The sequence below is a fragment of the Mobula hypostoma genome, chromosome 1 (assembly GCF_963921235.1).
Source record: "Mobula hypostoma chromosome 1, sMobHyp1.1, whole genome shotgun sequence".
NCBI lineage: Eukaryota > Metazoa > Chordata > Chondrichthyes > Myliobatiformes > Myliobatidae > Mobula > Mobula hypostoma.
In genome coordinates, this window is record NC_086097.1 from 28,470,472 (window position 1) to 28,489,168 (window position 18,697).

Here is an 18,697-nt window from a genome sequence, read left to right on the forward strand (position 1 = left end):
AACCCATACGTCTTTGGAATATGGGAGGAAGCTGGAGTACCTGGAGGAGACCAAAGTAGTCATGAGGCAAGAACAGACAAACTCCTTACAGACAGTGGCAGTGGCGGGAAGCAAATTACTTTTGGCAGGCTGAAATCAACTCGAGAAGTTGCTCATTGGTGATGCAGCACAAAGTTTAAAAAGAGTACCGGAGCTTTCAGCTTTCTTTTGGTGGGATGAAATCAGCACAAGGCCAATAGAAAGAAAGGAGGTGGAAGCAGAGTGGCCATTTTTGGAGTGGGCCAGTGTTAGAGTGTTGGATGACTGTTAGAGGAGGGAAAGGGAATAGGCAGCCAATGCAGAGTACCCCTGTGGCCATTCCCATCAGTAATAAGTATACCGCTTTGGATACTATTGGGAGGTGTGGGGAGGGGGGAATGACCTACTGGGGAGAGCCACAGCAACCAGGTCTCTGGGAATGTCTGGCTCTGTGGCTTAGGAGGGAAGTGAGGAATAGTGGAGTGCAGTAGTAATAGGGGATTCCATGATTGGAGGAGCAGAAAGAGATTCTGTGGATGTGATAGAGACACCCAGATGATATGTTACCTCTCAGATGCTAGGGTCAGGGATATCTCAGGTCAAGCACACGGCATTCTAAAGGGGGAAGGTGAACAGCTGTAAGTCATGGTACATATTGGTACCAACATTATAGGTAGGAAAAGGGAGGAAGTCTTTAAGAGAGAACATAGGAAGTTAAGCAGAGAGTTGAACAGCAGGACCAGCAGGGAGGCAATCTCTGGATTGCTGTCTGCATTAAGTGTCAGTGAGAGTAAGAATAGAATGATTTGGAAGGTGAATGTGTGGCTGAGGAATTGGTGCATGGGGCAGGGGTTCAGGTTTCTGGATCACTGGGATCTCTTCTGGGGAAGTTATGACCTGTACAAAAGGGATAGGTTACATCTGAATCTGAGGGGAACCAATATCCTTGCGGGCAGGTTTGGTAGAGCTGTTGGAGAGGGTTTAAAGTAATTTGGCAGGGGGAGGGGAACCACAGTGAGAGGGCTAAGAATGGGTCAGTTAGTATACAACGATATACAGTGTGTTGTGAGGATGTGAGGAAGGACAGGTAGATGTTACGGCTAAATTGCACTCAGTGGAACTAGTTGAAGTATAACAGGGGGCCAAAATTGAAAAGGGTGATGAATTCAGGACTGAAGGTGTTATATTTGAATGCACACAGTATTTGGAATAAGGTGGATGATCTTGTGGCGCAATTAGAGATTGGCAGGTATGAGATTCTGGGCATTTCTGAGCCATGGCTGAAAGATCAATAGTGGGGAGTTTAACATCGAAGGATGTGCACTGTATCGAAAGGACAGGCAGGGAGGCAGAGGGGGTGGGTGGCTCTGTTGGTAAAATATGAAATTAAATCCTTGGAAAGAGGTGACATAGGATCAGAAGATGTAGAATCCTTGTGGATAGAGTTAAGAAACTGCAAGGGTAAAACGACCCTGATGTGAGTTATATACAGGCCTCTGAAGAGTAGCCAGGATGTGGGCTACAAGTTACAATGGGAGATAGAAAAGGCATGTAAAAAGGGCAATCTTGCAATAATCAATATGCAGGTAGATTGGGAAAATCCAGTTGACACTGGATCCAAAGTGAGAGAGTTTGCAGAATGCCCACAAGATGGCTTTTTAGAACATCTTGTGGCTGAGCCCACAAGGGGTATGACAATTCTGGATTGGGTGTTCTGTAATGATCCAGATTTGACTAGGAAGCTTAAGGTAAAGGAACCCTTAGGAGACAGTGATCATAAGACAAAAAAATTCATACTGCAGTTTGAAAAGGAGAAGATAAAATTGAATGGGGAGTAAAGGGAATTATCAGAGGCCTGAGAGAGCAGGTGGCCAAAAGTGACTGGAAGGGGACACTGAGGAATGAAGACAGAACAGCAATAGCTGGTGTTTTGGTGGGGGGGAAAGGTTCAGTACGGATACATCCCAAAAATGAAGAAATATTCCAAAGGGAGGATGAGACAACTGTAGCCAACAAGGGAAGTCGAAGATAGCATAAACACAAAAGAGAAGGCATATCATATAGCAAAAATTAGAGGGAAAGTAGATGATTGAGAAGCTTTTAATAACCAATAGAAGGCAACTAAAAAATCCACAAGGGCAAAAATTAAATATGAAGGTGTAATGACCTGGTTCATATTTTTACTGTTACGCTGTATGTATTTTATTTTGGCAGTTCTGTAAGAGCAGTCGGTTCTGTTTTCAGCTTGTTTGGGTTACTGTTGAAGACAAGGGATGAGGAGAAATGTGTACCATCCAATTAGGATGGTCGGATTAAGGGGAGGTTTCTCTGGTGAGGGACACTAAGGTTGGGTTTGGAGCTTTTGTTCAAGAGGTTGATGAAGAGAGTGACACTGGGGAGAACCAATTGTAGCATATGTTCCAGATGCAGATCTGTTTGTTCGAGGTGGATTGTGAGTAACGTTCGGAAGGTGGTGTGTGCTTTCACATTAACTGAGGGCCCAACGTGTGAGTGACAGAGAAGTTCAAGATGAGCTCTAACTTGTGAACATCTGACTGTGTAATTAGAACGGGCCGTTTTCTTTTTGTTATTCTTTACTAACCCTTTAGTTAAGATTCATAAATATCATTCCTTTATTCATATGAAATGTTCTGTCTGTTATTTTGTGGCATTAATTTGTAACAGGGTAGCGAATTACACAGCATCCACACAAACAGGGGTTTGGGGTGGGATCAAGTGCACCTCAATCTCGTAAGTTTGGCAGGGCTGGAGGTTGTTTTTCCCTAGACTTACGCAGCCGAGGAAACCAGGGTGTTTCAAAGGTAAGCTAGCCAATAATATAAAAGAAGATGCAAGATGATTTTCAGATAAACTGTATAAAGAGCAAAAGAGAGACAAGAGTGGATATCAAACCACTGTAAAATGATGCTGGTGAGGTAGTAATGGTGGACAAAGAAATGGTGGAGGAACTTAATAAGTATTTTGCATGAGTCTTCACTGTGGAAGACACTAGCAGAATGCCAGAAATGCAAGAATGCTATTGTTATTACTAAGAAGAAGGTGCTTGGGAAGCTGAAATGTCTAAGGCAGGTAAGACACCTGGACCAGATGGACTACGCCCTAGGGTTCTAAAAGAGGTAGCTGAAGAGATTGTGGAGGCATCAGTAATGATCTTTCAAGAATTACTAGAGATCGGAATGGTTTTTTGAGGACTGGAAAATTTCAAATGTCACTCCACTCTTTAAAAAGGAAGGGAGGCAGAAGAAAGGAAATTATAGGCCAGTTAGCCTGACTTCAGTGGTTGGAAAGATATTGGAAACTATTAATTAAGGTGAGGTTTTGGAGTACTTGGAGGCACATGACAAAATAGGCCAAAGTCTGCATGGTTTTCTGAAAGGGAAATCTTACCTGAAAAACCTGTTGGAATTCATTGGGTAAATAACAAGCAGGATAGAGAAGGGAGAGTCAGTGGATGTTGCTTATTTAGATTTTCATAAGGCTTTGACAAGGTGCTGCACATGAGGCTACTTAACAAGTTACACCGGCACATATGTTTTGGTCTTGTTCTATATTGGAACAGTTCTGGAAGTCGGTTTTCTCAACAATTTCTAAAGCATTTAAAATTAATTTACAACCTAATAAATTAACTGTGCTTTTTGGAATAGTTCCTCAAAATATTCATGGTATTTCTGTGTCTGACCAACATGTTATTGCATTTGTTACATTGATAGCTCGGAGGGCCATTTTGTTGAAGTGGAAGGATACATCAGCTCCCACTTTGTCACAACGGTTCTCTCGAGTGATGCTATGTCTTAGTTTGGAGAAAATTAGAAGTCGAAGCTTTGAACCTTTATTTGATTTTGAGAAAAGATGGGGCTCATTTGCTCGTTATTATCATTTGAGTTAATTGATATAATTTTTCCATGATCTAATTGTAAATTTTTTTCGTATACTTCCTTTTCTTGTGGTGATTTGATGTTTATTTTTAGAAGCTTTTTGTATGACGCATGGCTCCGGGGTTGTACACCTAACGGGTTCTCTTTTTTTTCTCACTTTTCTGCTCAGTAGGTTTTTTTGTTACCACAAAATTTTGTTTTCAATCTTTAAGATGATGATGTTTTTTTGAGGCATTGTAAGTGTTACTTCCATGTACTCATGTTATTATTCCTATATGTACAATAAAAAGATTTGAAAAGAAAGTTAAGGGCCAATGATATTATGGGAAAGGTACTAGCATGGACAGAAGATTGGCTGACTGACAGGAGGCAAAGAGTGGGAATAAAAGAGGCCCTTATTGGTTGGCTGTCAGTTACTTTACTAGTGGTATGCCAGAGGTGTCAGTGTTGGGACCGCATCTTTTGATGTTGTACATCAAAGATATGGATGCAGGATTTGATGCTTTGTGTGGCCAAGTTTGTGGATGATACGAAGATAGGTGGAGCAACAGGTAGTGTTGAGACCATAAGACATAGGAGCACAATTAGGCCATTCAGCCCATCGAGTCTGTTCCGTCATTCCACCATGGATGCTCCCGGATCCCACTCAACCCTGTACACCTGCCTTCTCACCATAACCTTTGATGCCCTGACCTATCAAGAAACTATCAATGTTCACTTTAAATAAACACACGGTCTTGGCCTCCACAGCTGTCTGTGGCAGAGCATTCCACAAATTCACTCCTCTCTAGCTAAAAAAAGATGTTTCCTTACCTCTGTTCTAAATCTTGAGGCTGTGCCCTCTCGTTCTGGACACCCTCATCTTGGAAAACATACTCACCACATCCACCTTCTCTAGTCCTTTCAACATTCGGTAGGTTTCAATGAGATCCCCCTGCATTCTTCTAAATTCCAGTCAGTATAGGCCCAAAGATGCCAAATGCTCCTCGTATGTGAACCGTTTCATTCCCGGAATCATCCTCGTGAACCTCCTCTGGACTCTCTCCAATGACAATACACCCTTTCTGAGATATGGGGCCCAAAACTGTTTTCAATATTCCAAGTATGGCCTGACTCGTGCCTTATAAAGCCTCAGCATTATCTCCTTGTTTTTACATTCTATTCCCCTTGCAATGAATGCCAACATTGCATTTGCCTTCTTTACCACAGACTCAGCCTGTAAATTAACATTCTGGGAGTCTTGCACAAGGACTCCTAAGTCCCTTTGCACCTCTGGTGTTTGAATTTTCTCCCCATTTAGAAAATAATTTGCACTTTTGTTCCTTTTTATCAAAATGCATTATCATACATTTCCCAACATTGTATTCCATCTGCCACTTTTTTGCCCATTTATCCAATTTGTCTAAGTCCTTCTGCAATCGCATTGCTTCCTCAGCACTATCTACCCCTCCACCTATCTTTGTATAAGGAGGTCATGTTGAGGCTCTGTAAGGCATCAGTCAAACCACACTTGGGGTATTGTAAGCAGTTTTGGGCCCTTTATCTAAGAACAGATGTGCTGGCATTGGAGAGGGTCGAGAGGAGGTTCACGAGACTGATCCCAAGAGGGTTAATGTACAAAGAGCGTTTGATAACTCTGTACTCACTAGAGTTTAGAAGAATGAGGGGGTATCTCACTGCAACCTATTTAATATTGAAAGTTCTGGATAAAGTGGATGTGGAGAGGATGCTTCCTATAGTGGGAGAGTCTAGGACCAGAGGGCACAGCCTCAGAATTTTTGTCAGAAGGTGGTGTATCTGAGGAATTCATTGCTACAGGTGGCTGTGCAGACTTTCATCGGGTATATTTTAAGGTGAAGGTTGATAAGTTCTTGATTAATCAGAGTGTCAAAGGTTATGGAGAAAAGACAGGCGAATAGGGTTGAGAGGGATAGTAAATCAGCCACCATGGAATAAAGGAGCTAACTTGATCTGCACCTGTGCCTTATGATCGGTGTTTGCTGGCGATATATGGGAGACAAGTAAAACATTAAACCTCTGCTTACACTGGTAGCCGACTGCCCGCTCTCCTGTAGGAACTCCTCCAAGGTCACCATTTCACTGCCTGGTGAGGATGCTCTGGTCCGACTCTCCAGCGGCCTCTCTCTCACTCTTTGTAGCGTGCTGTATGACACCGGGCTCCTCCGAGGCATTGCAGGGTCCAGCTTGGTGCTGGGGAGCATGGTCGAGCTAGAGCGGTAGAGAGCGTTCGCTTTGGGAGCAGCTCCCACGTCTCGACTGGGGAGGAGATCTTCACTGCTGAGGCTGTCCGCTCTGGGGTCCATCACCTCCGCAACACCTGTTGAAGGAGGACACAGTTCCACGTTTGTAAGCTATGAACTGGCAGCATTTGCAGAAATCGGGTTCTAATCTCAAATATAATGGAGCCATGGGACAATTCAACAAAAACAGTCAATATGACATAGAAATACAATTGTATCAGCGTGAGTTCATCAGTCTGATAGCCTGGTGGAAGAAGCTGTCCCAGAGCCTGTGGATCCTGGCTTTTATGCTGCGGTACCGTTTCCCAGATGGTAGTAGCTGGAACAGTTTGCGGTTGGGGTGACTCTGGTCCCCAATGATCCTTCAGGCCCTTTTTACACACCTGCTGCTGTAAATGTACTGAATAGTGCAAAGTTCACATCCACAGATGCGCTGGGCTGTCAGCACTACTCGCTGCAGAGTCCTGCGATTGAGGGAAGTACAGTTCCCATACCAGGCAGTGATGCAGCCAGTCAGGATGCTCTCAATTGTGCCCCCTGTAGAAAGTCCTTAGGATTTGGGGGCCCATACCAAACTTCTTCAACAGTCTGAGTTGAAAGAGGCACTGTTGTGCCTTTTTCGCCACACAAACCATGTTAAGACCCTCGGTGATGTGTATGCCGAGGAACTTAAAGCTGTTCACCCTCTCAACCCCAGATCCATCGATACCAATAGGGGTGAACCTGCCTCCATTCCTCCTGTAGTCCACAACCAGCTTCTTTGTTTTTGTGACATTGAGGGAGAGGTTGATTTCTTTTTTTTTGGCGTGTGCCTGCGTGCGTGTGAGTCTGTGCGTGTGTGTCTGCGTCTGCGTGCGTGTGTGTGTCCGTGATGATGTCTTTCTCGTGGCTTTTACAAGGCGCTCCGAGACAGAGAGAGACTGTGTGGCACGCCACTCCTCACACAGATATTTTCACAGTATTTTCCCCTTCTTGTTTCACGAGGTCGAGTTGCGATCTCGACACTCAACCCGGCACGGATGGAAAGCGTACTTGGGAGCGGACCCGACTAGTTTTGAACCCGGGAACCTCTGCTCCCGGGTCTGGCGCCGATGTCGTTGCGCCACCAGCCGGCCCGAGGTTGATTTCTTGACGCCACTGTGTCAGGGTGATGACTTCGTCTCTGTTATTATTTCGTTATTGAAAAAGCTCTCCCTCAGGTTCCCCTTAAGTATTTCACCTTTTACTCTTAACATATGACCTCCAGTTCTGGTCTCACTCAACCCCAATGGAAAAAAGCCCGCCTGCATCTGTATCCCTCACAATCTTGTATACCTCTCTCAAATCTGCCCTCATTCTCTTCCACTCTAGGGAATAAATCCTAACCTAGTCACCTTCCTCTATAACTCAGGTCCTCAAGTCCTGGCAACATCCTTGTAAATTTGCTCTGCACTCTTTTAATCTTATTGATATCTTTCCTGCAGGTAGGTGACCAGAATTTCAAACAATACTCCAAATTAGGCTTCACCAACGTCTTTTGCAACTTCAACATACCATCCCAACAAAGCAACAGTTAATCAGAAGGGACAATGTAGTATAACAAATATGATCATTCTATAGCCTTTAATTGTCTAGATCGTTTTGAGCTGATATGGACAGCAATCCACTCTAATGCCTCAATTCCAACTCGGATGGTGTGAGAACCTCATTTTCACTCTGGAAAGTTATGGACAGCTCAGAACACAAAAGCTGTGAGGGAATTTGACAGTGGTGTTTAAAATACACATGCAAAAAATTCTTGGAATCTACTTCCACCCAGAAACCAGACAGGGGAAGTGATTGACTAAAAAAATCTAAGTAAAATTTACTATCAAATGTTACCGTATACGACCTTGAAATTCATTTTCTCACAGGCATTTACAGGAAAATTATGAAATAGAATAGAGTGTACGAAAATCTCTGCAAGTCCACAGGAGAGGTCAAAGTCTGGTGTCTGCAGGCCCGAATCTGTATTGACTGCAGCTGGAGGCTTATCCAGGGGTTAAAGGACTGTGTATGTGGGTGGTGGGAGGAAGGAATGGGGCTTGTTTTATTACTTGCTGTATTCTTGAGCATTGTGAGCATGCTGTGTTAACACCAGAAGGTACGATGACACCTGTGGGCTGATGCCAACACACCCTCGGCTGTATTGATTGTTAACACAAATGATGTTTCAATGTACATGCAAGGGTTTATGATTATGCTGGTTGCTTCGCTGAGGCAGCAAGAACTACACACAGAGTCCAAGGAGGAGAGACTGCTGAGATGGTTATTTTCTACACTAAACTGATGATAATATACCAAGATGGGCAAGACTCTGTTACCTCCAGCATTTCGTTCAAGAAACGGTACTTTAGTCCAAACTGGCTGGTTGCATTGGTCGGAATATCTCCATGACTTACCAAGGCTTGCATTTCCATTCTTGGCAAATTCCAATTCAAGTGACTGTGTCCGGAGGTCATCGTCCGAGTTAAAACCTTATTGAGCGAGGAAACGAGACAAATGGGAGTGAAGTTATCAATATCACAGGTTCACTTGTGTAAGCTACCAATAACATCTTTCCTTTCCTTGCAATATTCCACACAAAATCAAACTGGTGCCAATGGCAACCACTACAATGTGTTTGGTGGGGACCTATAGTTGTTTCTTTACATGGAGAAACCAAAGCATGCAGAACTCATCACTGAGACTACAGCAAGGTTAATGTTTCAATGAACATGTGAGAAAAACAGCTAACCTTGTACCTTTTTAAATGCCATTTTCCCACACTATCTCCATATCCCCTGATTCTACATACCTCTGAGCCATTCACAAATCCAAGCAACTGCTTAAATCAACGACCATACCTTGGGGCTGTTACTCTAGGATGTTATTAAACCAGAAAGGGTGCAGGAAAGATTTACCAGGAGTGGAGGGCGTGAATTAAAAGGAGAGTCTGGACAGGCTGGAACATTGTTTCCTCTTGATCAAAGGCGACTGAGGGGTGATCTCGTAGAGGTTTATAAAATTCTGAGGGTTATGGATATGATGATTGGCCACAGTTACTTTTCCCTAGAGTAGGGGAGTCTAAAGCCAGAGGGCACAGTTTTAAGGTGATAGGGGAAAGATTTCAGAGGGACCTGATGGCCAACTTTTTCCACACAGGGGGTGGTGGGTGTATGGAATGAGCTGCTAGAGGAAGTGCGCAATTAGAACACTTAAGAGACTATCAGATAGGTTCATGAATAGAAAAGGTTTATAGTGATCTAGCTTAAACAGATTGAGTAGATCTAGCTTGGTTGGCATGGTCAATTTGGGCCAAAGGGTCTGGTTCCAAGACTCTCTCCATCTAATTCTACTTTAAGAATATACAAAACTCTTCTTCCACTTCTCTCTTCTCACCCCCTCCTATCAGGCAGAAGATATGAAAGCCTGAAAGTACATACCCCTAGGCTCACGGACGGATTCTATCCCACTGTCGTAAGATTATTAAATGAGAAGATGGACTCTGGACTCACAATTTACTCGTTATGATCTTGTACCTCACTGTTTATCTGTACTGCATTCTCTCTGTAGCTGTCACACTTGTCATTGTTTTTGGTGTATCTTGTTTTACTGTGTCATGAATTGATCTGTATGAACGGTTTGTAAAACAAGTTTTTCACTGTATCATGGTACACGTGACAATAATAAACCATTTCCAATACACTTTAAGGACAAAAACTCTCAAAACTTGAAATCCTCGGCAAAAAAAGTTGTCTCATCTTTACTGTCAATAGGGAGTGCTTAAGTTTCTTTAAACAGAGATCCTGAGTTCTAGATTGTCCCATGAGAGGAAACACGCTCTCCACATACAATCTGTCTTGTGCTTGTTCGCTCTGCTAAACTCCAGAGATGTTTCAGAGTCTCTTCAGGACACAGTGAGTTAGTAAAAATCTGGACTGCACCTTCTGGGGATGTGGTGGAATTGGAATGCATCTGGAATTTCTAAGATCAGCAGAATGCTGAGTCAATTTCCAGGGCTAATTCTCAAGTGCCAAAACGCCAGATTACTCTACCGTACTGAACAGAGTCAGGTGGACTGTCGCACTGAACGAAGTGATGCCATATCTGGAGTAAAGATTAAAGATCAAACTGCAGGGTAAACAGGGTCAAGTGGACCATTTAAAATATACGGCTGAGGTTCTGTGGAACAGATGTGAAGAGTTCAATTCTATTTGCTGGAGAGGTCAGAACTCTGACGCATATAAATTTCAGGAAAAAGTGGAAGTTACCACACAGTGTAAAGTTCACAGGAAGTTGGAGAAGCACTTTCTATTACTGCAGTTTTGGGGTTTAGTGAAGTAGGAAGAGACTTACAGGTTAGCTAAGATGAGCACTGTACTCCATTTCAGATTTTCATCTCTAATCTCAGTACATATTGTAGAACATGGAACAGTACAGTACAGTACAGGCTCTTCGGCCCAAACTGTTGTGCTGACCTTTTAACCTACTTTGAGATCAATCTAACTCTTCCCTCCTACATAACCTTCCATTTTTCTGTCAGGTTGCCCTTAAATATTTAACCTTTCACCTTTAACCTATGACCTCTGGTTCTTGTCTCACCCAGTCTCAGTAGGGAAAGCCTGCTTATATTTATCCTATCAATGCCACTCATAATTCTGTACATGCCTATCAAATCTCCACTCGTTCTCCTGTGCTCTAGGGAATAAAACTTTCCTTACCTTTGGCTTTGGTGCGGTGCCAGCTGTTGAATTTGGGGGTGGTGTGCGAGGAGGTGAGATGGATGGCGGAGGTGGAGTACGCCATGGACCCCAGTTCCGCCCAGCGGTGCCGCATCCCAACGGTGCTCTCGGGGCTTGGGTTCGCACTGGGGGAGGGCGTGGAACTGAGAGAGGGCTTTCTGTCCCTCTGGCCTTCACTGGGGACTGAAAGAGACAAGAAGAGCGCATGATTACCATCCCGTTTCTCACGGGTTTGTGTGGGGAATCTGAGGCACAGACAGAAGCTGAACAAGATCTGGGCGGACTGTTACTGCTATCAACAGACAGTGTGACAGTGATTAGGTAAGAGCCACAAAAAAGTTCAAAGTGAAGTAAAAGTACGTACTGTATATATCACCACATACTACCTTGAGATTCATTTTCTTGGAGACATTTACTGGAAAACAAAGCAATACATACAATCAGTGGGAAAGAAACTACACACAAAGACTGATGGGTAAAAGAGGACAAAATGCATAAAACTAAGTAAATAGTACTGAGTACGAATGGTAGAGTCCCTGAATGTGAGTCCATTGGTCATGGAATCTGCTCAGAGACAATGTCAGTGAAGTTATCCACGTTCCTTCAGGAGCTCAATTATTGTAGCATAATAACTGTTCTTGAATAACTGACATAAGGAGGATGAGGAAGCTTTAAGACCATAAGACACAGAGCCAGAATTAGGCCACTTGGCCCATCGAGTCTGTTCCGCCATTCCATCTTGGCTGATTTATTATCCCTCTCAATCCTATTCTCCTCCCCTCTCCCCATACCCTTTGAAGCCCTGATTAATCAAGAACCTATCAACCTCCACCTTAAATACACCCAATAACTTGGCCTCCACAGCTGTCTGTGGCCACGAATTCCACAGATTCACCACCCTCTAGTTAAAGAAATTCCCCCTCATCTGTTCTAAATGGACATCCCTCTATTCTGAGGCTGTGCCTTCTGGTCCTAGACTCTCCACCATACCACCATAGGATACACCTTCTTCAAAACTACTTTATCCCGGTCATTCAATATTTGATAGTTTGCAATGAGATCCCCTCTCATCTTCTAAACTCCAACGAGTACAGGCCCAGAACTATCAATAACTTCTCATATGTAAACCCTTTTCATTCCTGGGATGGTTCCTTAAGGTTATTAAAGCTGGGGGTGGTAACGGGGACAAGCTCCCACCACCTATTAAATGCACTTCAATTAGCCTCTGACAGCCAAGTACACCTCCTGGCCTTCATGTGTGGCTTAGCTACTAGGTCCGGTGGAACCATTTCTGCTGACAGGAGAAGGGGCAAAAGTGGGTACTGGTGTCTTAAAACCAGTTGCTTCAGGCAGATGGGATTCATCAGCCGTGGTTGGCATCTCATCTAGGAGAAGAAAAACTCAGATCTCAAACCTGTGCTGCCTTGCACCTATATCCACTCACGGGGAAGGCTTCAGGAGTATACCCCGAGGATAAAATCTGGAGCTGTTGTTCCTAAGGCAGTGCTATGTTCAATGCTGACCACAAACTCCAGCGATGCCGCTGGTGCCAAACTGCACCGGACTCGGACTCTGCCATTCCTTTAGGTTCATCAGATGTGTGGAAAAGGAGAGCTTGATACATGGGCAACAGCTTGCTCTCCATATTGTACTGCTCAGGCTTGTGATTTAGACAGCTAGGATGCAAATCCATGGTCAGCCCTGACTGATGGAGGCCTCACTCACTCACTCATTCCTGGAATCATTCTCGAGAACTTCCCCTGGACCCTCTCCAAAGCCAGCACATCTTTTCTATAAGGGGTCCTAAACAACACTCAGTACTCCAAGTGCAGCCTGACCAATGCCTTATAAAGCCTCAGCATTACACCTTTGCTTTTGTATTCTACTCCTCTTGAAGTGAATGTAACATTGCTTTTGGCTTCCTTATTACTGACTCAACCTGCAAGTTGACCATCAGAGAATCCTGCAGGAGGACTCCCAGATGTCTCTGTATTTCTGATTTTTGAATCTTCTCCCCATTTAGAAAACAGCCCGAGCCTTTATTTCTTGTGCCAAAGTTCATGACCATGCACTTCCCTACACTGTATTCCAGTGGTCACTTCTCTGCCCATTCCCCCAATCTGTCCAAGTCCTTCTGCAGGCGCTCTGCTTCCAACACTACCCGCCCTCCAGCTATCTTCATATTGTCCTCAAACCTAGCACAAAGCAACCAATTCCTGTATCAAAATCATTGACATACAATGTGACAAGAAGTGGTCCCAACACCAACTCCTGTGGCACACCACTAATCACTGGCAGCCAACCAGAAAAGACTTCCTTTATTTCCACTGTTTGCCTCCTGGCAGTCAGCCAATCTTCTATCTATGCTAGTATCTTTCCTGTAATACCATGGACTCTCACGTTGTTGAGAAGCCTCGTGCAAAACCTTGTCAAAAGCCTTATAAAAGTCCAAATAAACAATGTTTACTGACACTCATTTGTCTAACTTGCCTGTTATTTCCTCAAAGAATTACAACAGATCTGTCAAGCAAGAATTCCTCTTAGGAAACCACTTTGGGCTATTTTACCATGTTATCTTACTCTTCCCTGTTTTATCACATGCCTTCAAATACTCTGTTACCTCATCCAACCACAGAAGTCAGTCAAAATGGCCTATAATTTCCTTTCTTCTGCCTCCCTCCCTTCTTAAAAATTGGAGTGACATTTGCAATTTTCCAGTCCTCGGGAATCATTCTAGTATCCAGTGATTCTTGAAAAATCATTACTAATGCATCCACAATCTCTTCAGCCACCTCCTTCAGAACTCTGGGGTACAGTCCATCTGGTCCAGGTGACGTACCTACCTTCAGACATTTCAGCTTCCCAAACACTTTCTCCTTAGTAATAGCAACTGCACTCACTTCTGTCCCCTGACAGTCTCACATTTCTGGCATTCCACTAGTATTGTTCACAATTAAAACTGATGCAAAATACTTATTAAGTTCATCTGCCATTTCCTTCTCCCCCATTACTACCTCCTCAGCATCATATTCCAGCAGATCAATATCCACTCATTTCTCTTTTACTTTTTATACAATATATCCGAAAAATCTGTCCTCTTTTACATTATTGGCTAGCTTACCTTCATATTTCATCTTTTCCCTCTTTATAGCCTTTTAGCTGCCTTCTACTGGTTTTTAAAAGCTTCCCAATCTTCTACCTTCCCACTAAGTTTTGTTTTATTATATGCCCTCCCTTTTGCCTTTATGCTGTTTTTCACTTTTGTCAACTACGGTTCCTTATCCTCTCTTTAGAATACTTCTTCGTCTTTGGGCTGTATTCTTCTGCGTCTTCTGAATTGCCCCCAGAAGTTCCAGCCACTCTGCCACGATCCCTGCTAGTTCCTCTTCCAATCAACTTTGGTCAGATCCTTTCTCAGGCCTCTGTAATTCCCTTTACTCCACTGTAATACTGACACATCCTACTTAAGCTTCTTCTCAAATTGCAGGGCAAGTTCTACAATATTATGATCACTGTCTCCTAAGGGTTCCTTTACCTTAGGCTTCCTAATCAAATTTGGCCCATTACATAACACCCAATCTAGAATTGCCTTTCCCCTACTGGGCTCAACCACAAGCTGCTCTAAATAGCCATCTCGTAGGCATTCGACAAATTTTCTCTCTTGGGATTCAGGCCTGTATATAACTCCCACCAAGTCTTTTTACCCTTGCAGTTTCTTAACCCCACTCACAATGACTCTATATCTTTAGATCCTATGTCACCTCCTTCCAAGAATTTGATTTCAGTTTTCTACCATTTAAACCACCTCAGCCCTCTGTCTAACTGCCTATCCTTTCAAAACAATGTATATCCTTTTATGCTAAATTCCCAACTATGATGTCCTATCAGTCACGACTCAGAGGTGCCCTCAACATCACTCCTGCCAATTACCAACAGTGCCACAAGATCACTTATCTGACACCGTATGCTGAGTGCATTCATATATAACATCTTTAGTCACCCTTTTTGATTCTGGCTGCCTACTAACTCATCCTACCATGATTTTGCTCGATTATCTGCCTGTCCTTTCTCACAGTCTCTACACATTGCATCTACTTGTATACCAACTGCCTCATCTTCAGTCCTATCATTCTGGTTCCCATCCCCCCCAGCCAAATTAGTTTCAACCCACCCTCACAAACCTGCCCTGAAAGATGTTACCCCCCCCCCTCGGGTTCAGGTGTAACCTGTCCTTTTTGTACAGGACCTACCTTCCCCAGAAGAGATCCCAATGACTAGAAGTCTGAAACTCTGTATCCTGCACCAGTTCCTCAGTCACTCATTCTCTGCCAAATAGTCCTACACTTACCCTCACTAGCACGTGGCACAGCCAGCAATGCAACAGTTACTACCCTGGAGGTCCTGCTTTTCAGCTTATTGCCTAATTCTCCAATTCCTCCCTTTTCCTACCCATGTCATTGGCACCATTATGTATCACAATTTCTGGCTGTTCATCCTCCCCCTTCAGAATCCCATGGACCTGAACCGAGATAACTCTGACCCTGGCACCAGGGAGGCAATGTACAATCTGGGTGTCTCTTTCACATCCACAGAATCCCTTTCCACTCCTCTAGTTATGGAATTCCCCCATTACTACTGCACTCTTTTCTCCCCCCAGTTCCCTTCTGGGCCACAGAGCCAGACTCAGTGCCAGAGACCTGGTTGCTGCAGCTCCCCCCGACAGCTGTATAACTATTACTGAGGGGAATGGCCACAGGAGTTCTCTGCACTGGCTGCCTATTCCCTTTCCATCTCCTGACAGTCACCCATGTACCTGCCTCCTACAACTTAGGGGTGACTACCTCCCTGTAGATCCCATCTATCACCTCCTCATTCTCCCACATGAGCTGAAGGACATCGAGCTGCAGCTCCAGTTCCTTAACAGAGACTCTAAGGAGCTGTAGCTTGACGCACTTCATGCTGATGTAGTTATCAGGGAGACTGGAGGTCTCCCACGTTTCCAACATCTCACACAAGGACCACCGCACTACCTCTGGATCATTCTCAGCACAGTAGATATGCATTACCAGAAAAAAACAACTCCTTCCTTACTTAGAACTTTGTCCTGTACTTGCTCAAGACTGTTTGCACCCAAGCCAGACCATTCTAACACGGACTTACTCACACAGTGGGTGCCCCAACAATGGCTGCTCTGCTTACACTTCATTTTCTCACTGGCCCCGCACTCATTTCAACCCGGTGAAAGAAAAATGAAAGCTCCCAAGCTCTTTTTAAACTTTGCGCTGAAGGGCAGTAAGGGTGCAGAGGAGATTTACCAGGATGCTGGCTGGATTAGAGCATGCTGTGACTATAGGTTGAGCGCACTAGGTGTTTTCCCTTTGGAATGAAGGCGGATGGGAGGTGACTTGATAGAGGTATACAAGATGATAAGCGGCATGAAAAGTTAGTCAATAGCCAGAACCTTCCTCCTCATGGCGAAAATGGTTAATGAGGGGGCAACATCTTTAGGTGATTGAAGGGAAGCATAGGGGAGATATCAGAGGTAAGTTTTTTAATGCACAGAGTGATGGGTGTGTGGAATACACTGTCAGATACATTTAGGATGTTTAAGAAATTCTTAGGCACGTGGATGAAAGAAAAATGGTGGGCCACGTGGGAGGGAAGGGGTAGATTGATCTTGGAGTAGGTTAAAGGGGCAGCCCAACATTGTGGACTGACGGACCCATACTGCGCTCGACTGTTTTATGTTCAAATGTGCTGAACGTGGAGAGGGCTGAAGAAGACAAACTATTGCAAGTCCCTGTCACTGAGGAATAACCACAAGCAGATAGTGGTAGATCCCATTTGGGACAAAGAGACTAGGTGGGATCCTACCATCCCTGGAGCCTTCAGGGCTTCCGCAGGGCTCAGTGCTGGGTCAGTACACTCTTTAAGGGAGGGAGGCAGACGTAAGGAAATAATAGGATTGTTAGCCTGACTTCAGTGGTTGGGAAGGTATTGGAGTCCATTATTAAGGCTGAGGTTTCAGGATATATGGGATAAGATGGACCGAGGTCAGTATGGTTTCCTTAAGGGGAAATCTTGCCATACAAACCTCTCAGAATTCACTGAGGAAGTACAAGATAGGATAGACAAAGGAGATGCAGTGGATGTTGCTTAGTTAGATTTTCAGAAAGCTTTTGACAAGGTACCACACATGAGGCTGCTAACCAAGATAAGAGCCCATGATAATACAGGAAAGATACTAGCATGGAGGAAGAGAGTGGGAATAAAGGGGGCCTTTTCTAGTTGGCTGTTGGCAACTAGCCATGTTCTACAGGTGTCAGTGTAGATACACAACTTCTTTTCAGGTTATATATCAATCATTTGGATGATGGAATTGACAATTTGCAGCCAAGTTTACAGAATGATACGAAGATAGGCAGGTAGTGTTGAGGAAACATGGAGTCTGGATAAGGACTGGGACAGATAAGGAGAATGGGTAAAGAAGGGGCAAATGAATACAGTGTAGGGAAGTGCAAGATCATGCAATTTGGTAGAAGGAGTAAAGGCATAGACTATTTTCTAAACAGGGAGCAAGTTCTGAAATCAGAGGTGCAAAGGGACCTGGGAGTCCTCATGCAGGTTTCCCTAATGATCAGCTTGCAGGCTGAGTTGGTGGTAATGAAGACAAATGCAATGCCAGCATTCATTTCAAGAAGACCGGAATATAAAAACAATGCTTTGGGCAGATTGCACTTGAAGCATTGTGAGCAGTTTTGGGCCCCTGAAACGAGGAAAGGTGTGTTGCCACTGGAGAGGGTCGAGAGGAGGTTCATGAACAAGATCCCAGGAATGAAAAGATTAACGTATGAGGACCGTTTGACAGCTCTGGGCCTGTACTCACTGCAGCTTAGAAGAATGAAGGAGGATCTCATTGAAACTTATTGAATATTGAAAGGCCTAGATACAGTGGACAAGGGGAGTCTATTTCCAATATTGAGAGAGTTTATGCCCAAAGGGCACAGACTCAAAAAAGAAATATGCCCCTTTAGAACGGAGATGAGGAGGAATTTCTTTAGCTGGAGGGTGACAAACTGTGCAATTCATTGCAATAAACAGGTGTGGGGACTAAGTCATCGGGTGTATTTAAAATGGAGCTTGATAGCTTCTTGATTAGTAAAGGCATCAAAGATTACGGAGAGAGGCAGGAGAATGGGGTTGAAAAGAAATCAGCCATGATCAAACGGTGGAGCAGACTGCATGGCCTGAATAGCCTATTTCTAGTATACCTTATGGTGCTATGAGTTGAGAACTATTGTCTAGAACCACAATCCCAGTGAGGCAGTGCTGAAAACAAGAAGTTTAAGACTAGAAGCGAGCAAATTAAAAGACACATCAGGAGCAACTTCTTCACACAAAGGGTGGTGCTTATTTGGAATGAGCTGCTAGACATATTGAATGAACTGGGCACATTAGGAACATTTAAAAGTCATCTAGGTAAGTACATGAAGAGGAGAGGTCTAGAGAGGCATGGGCCAAATGCAGGCAGACAGAACTGCTTGCTGGGCAACACAGTCAACATGAATGCGATGGGCAGAAGGGCCTGCTTCTGTGTTGTATGAGAATCGATAGGTAATATTCTGTGCAGAGGGGGAAAACAGCAATGAGAGAGATTAGAAGTTTTACTTCTGTAAACGGGGAGTTTCCTGCTTAGACAGGATGATGTTCTGATGTTTAATTGGGGGGGGGGTGAAGTGCTGCGGTGGGGTCAGGTGTTGTTGTAATGCAGTAACACATC

At 44.1% G+C, this 18,697-nt stretch overlaps 1 protein-coding gene across 1 annotated transcript in view; it reads right to left on the reverse strand.

The window, feature by feature from the left end:
• Nucleotides 1–18,697, reverse strand: part of LOC134345040 (protein Daple-like) — a 255,263-nt gene that overhangs the window by 8,824 nt on the left and 227,742 nt on the right. Inside the window, exons 26-28 of the mRNA XM_063045180.1 lie at nucleotides 10,897–11,100; nucleotides 8,596–8,670; nucleotides 5,960–6,252 (exon numbers count right to left, since the gene is read on the reverse strand). Of these exons, the coding sequence (XP_062901250.1) occupies nucleotides 5,960–6,252; nucleotides 8,596–8,670; nucleotides 10,897–11,100 (572 nt within the window). The remainder of the gene's footprint in view (nucleotides 1–5,959; nucleotides 6,253–8,595; nucleotides 8,671–10,896; nucleotides 11,101–18,697) is intronic.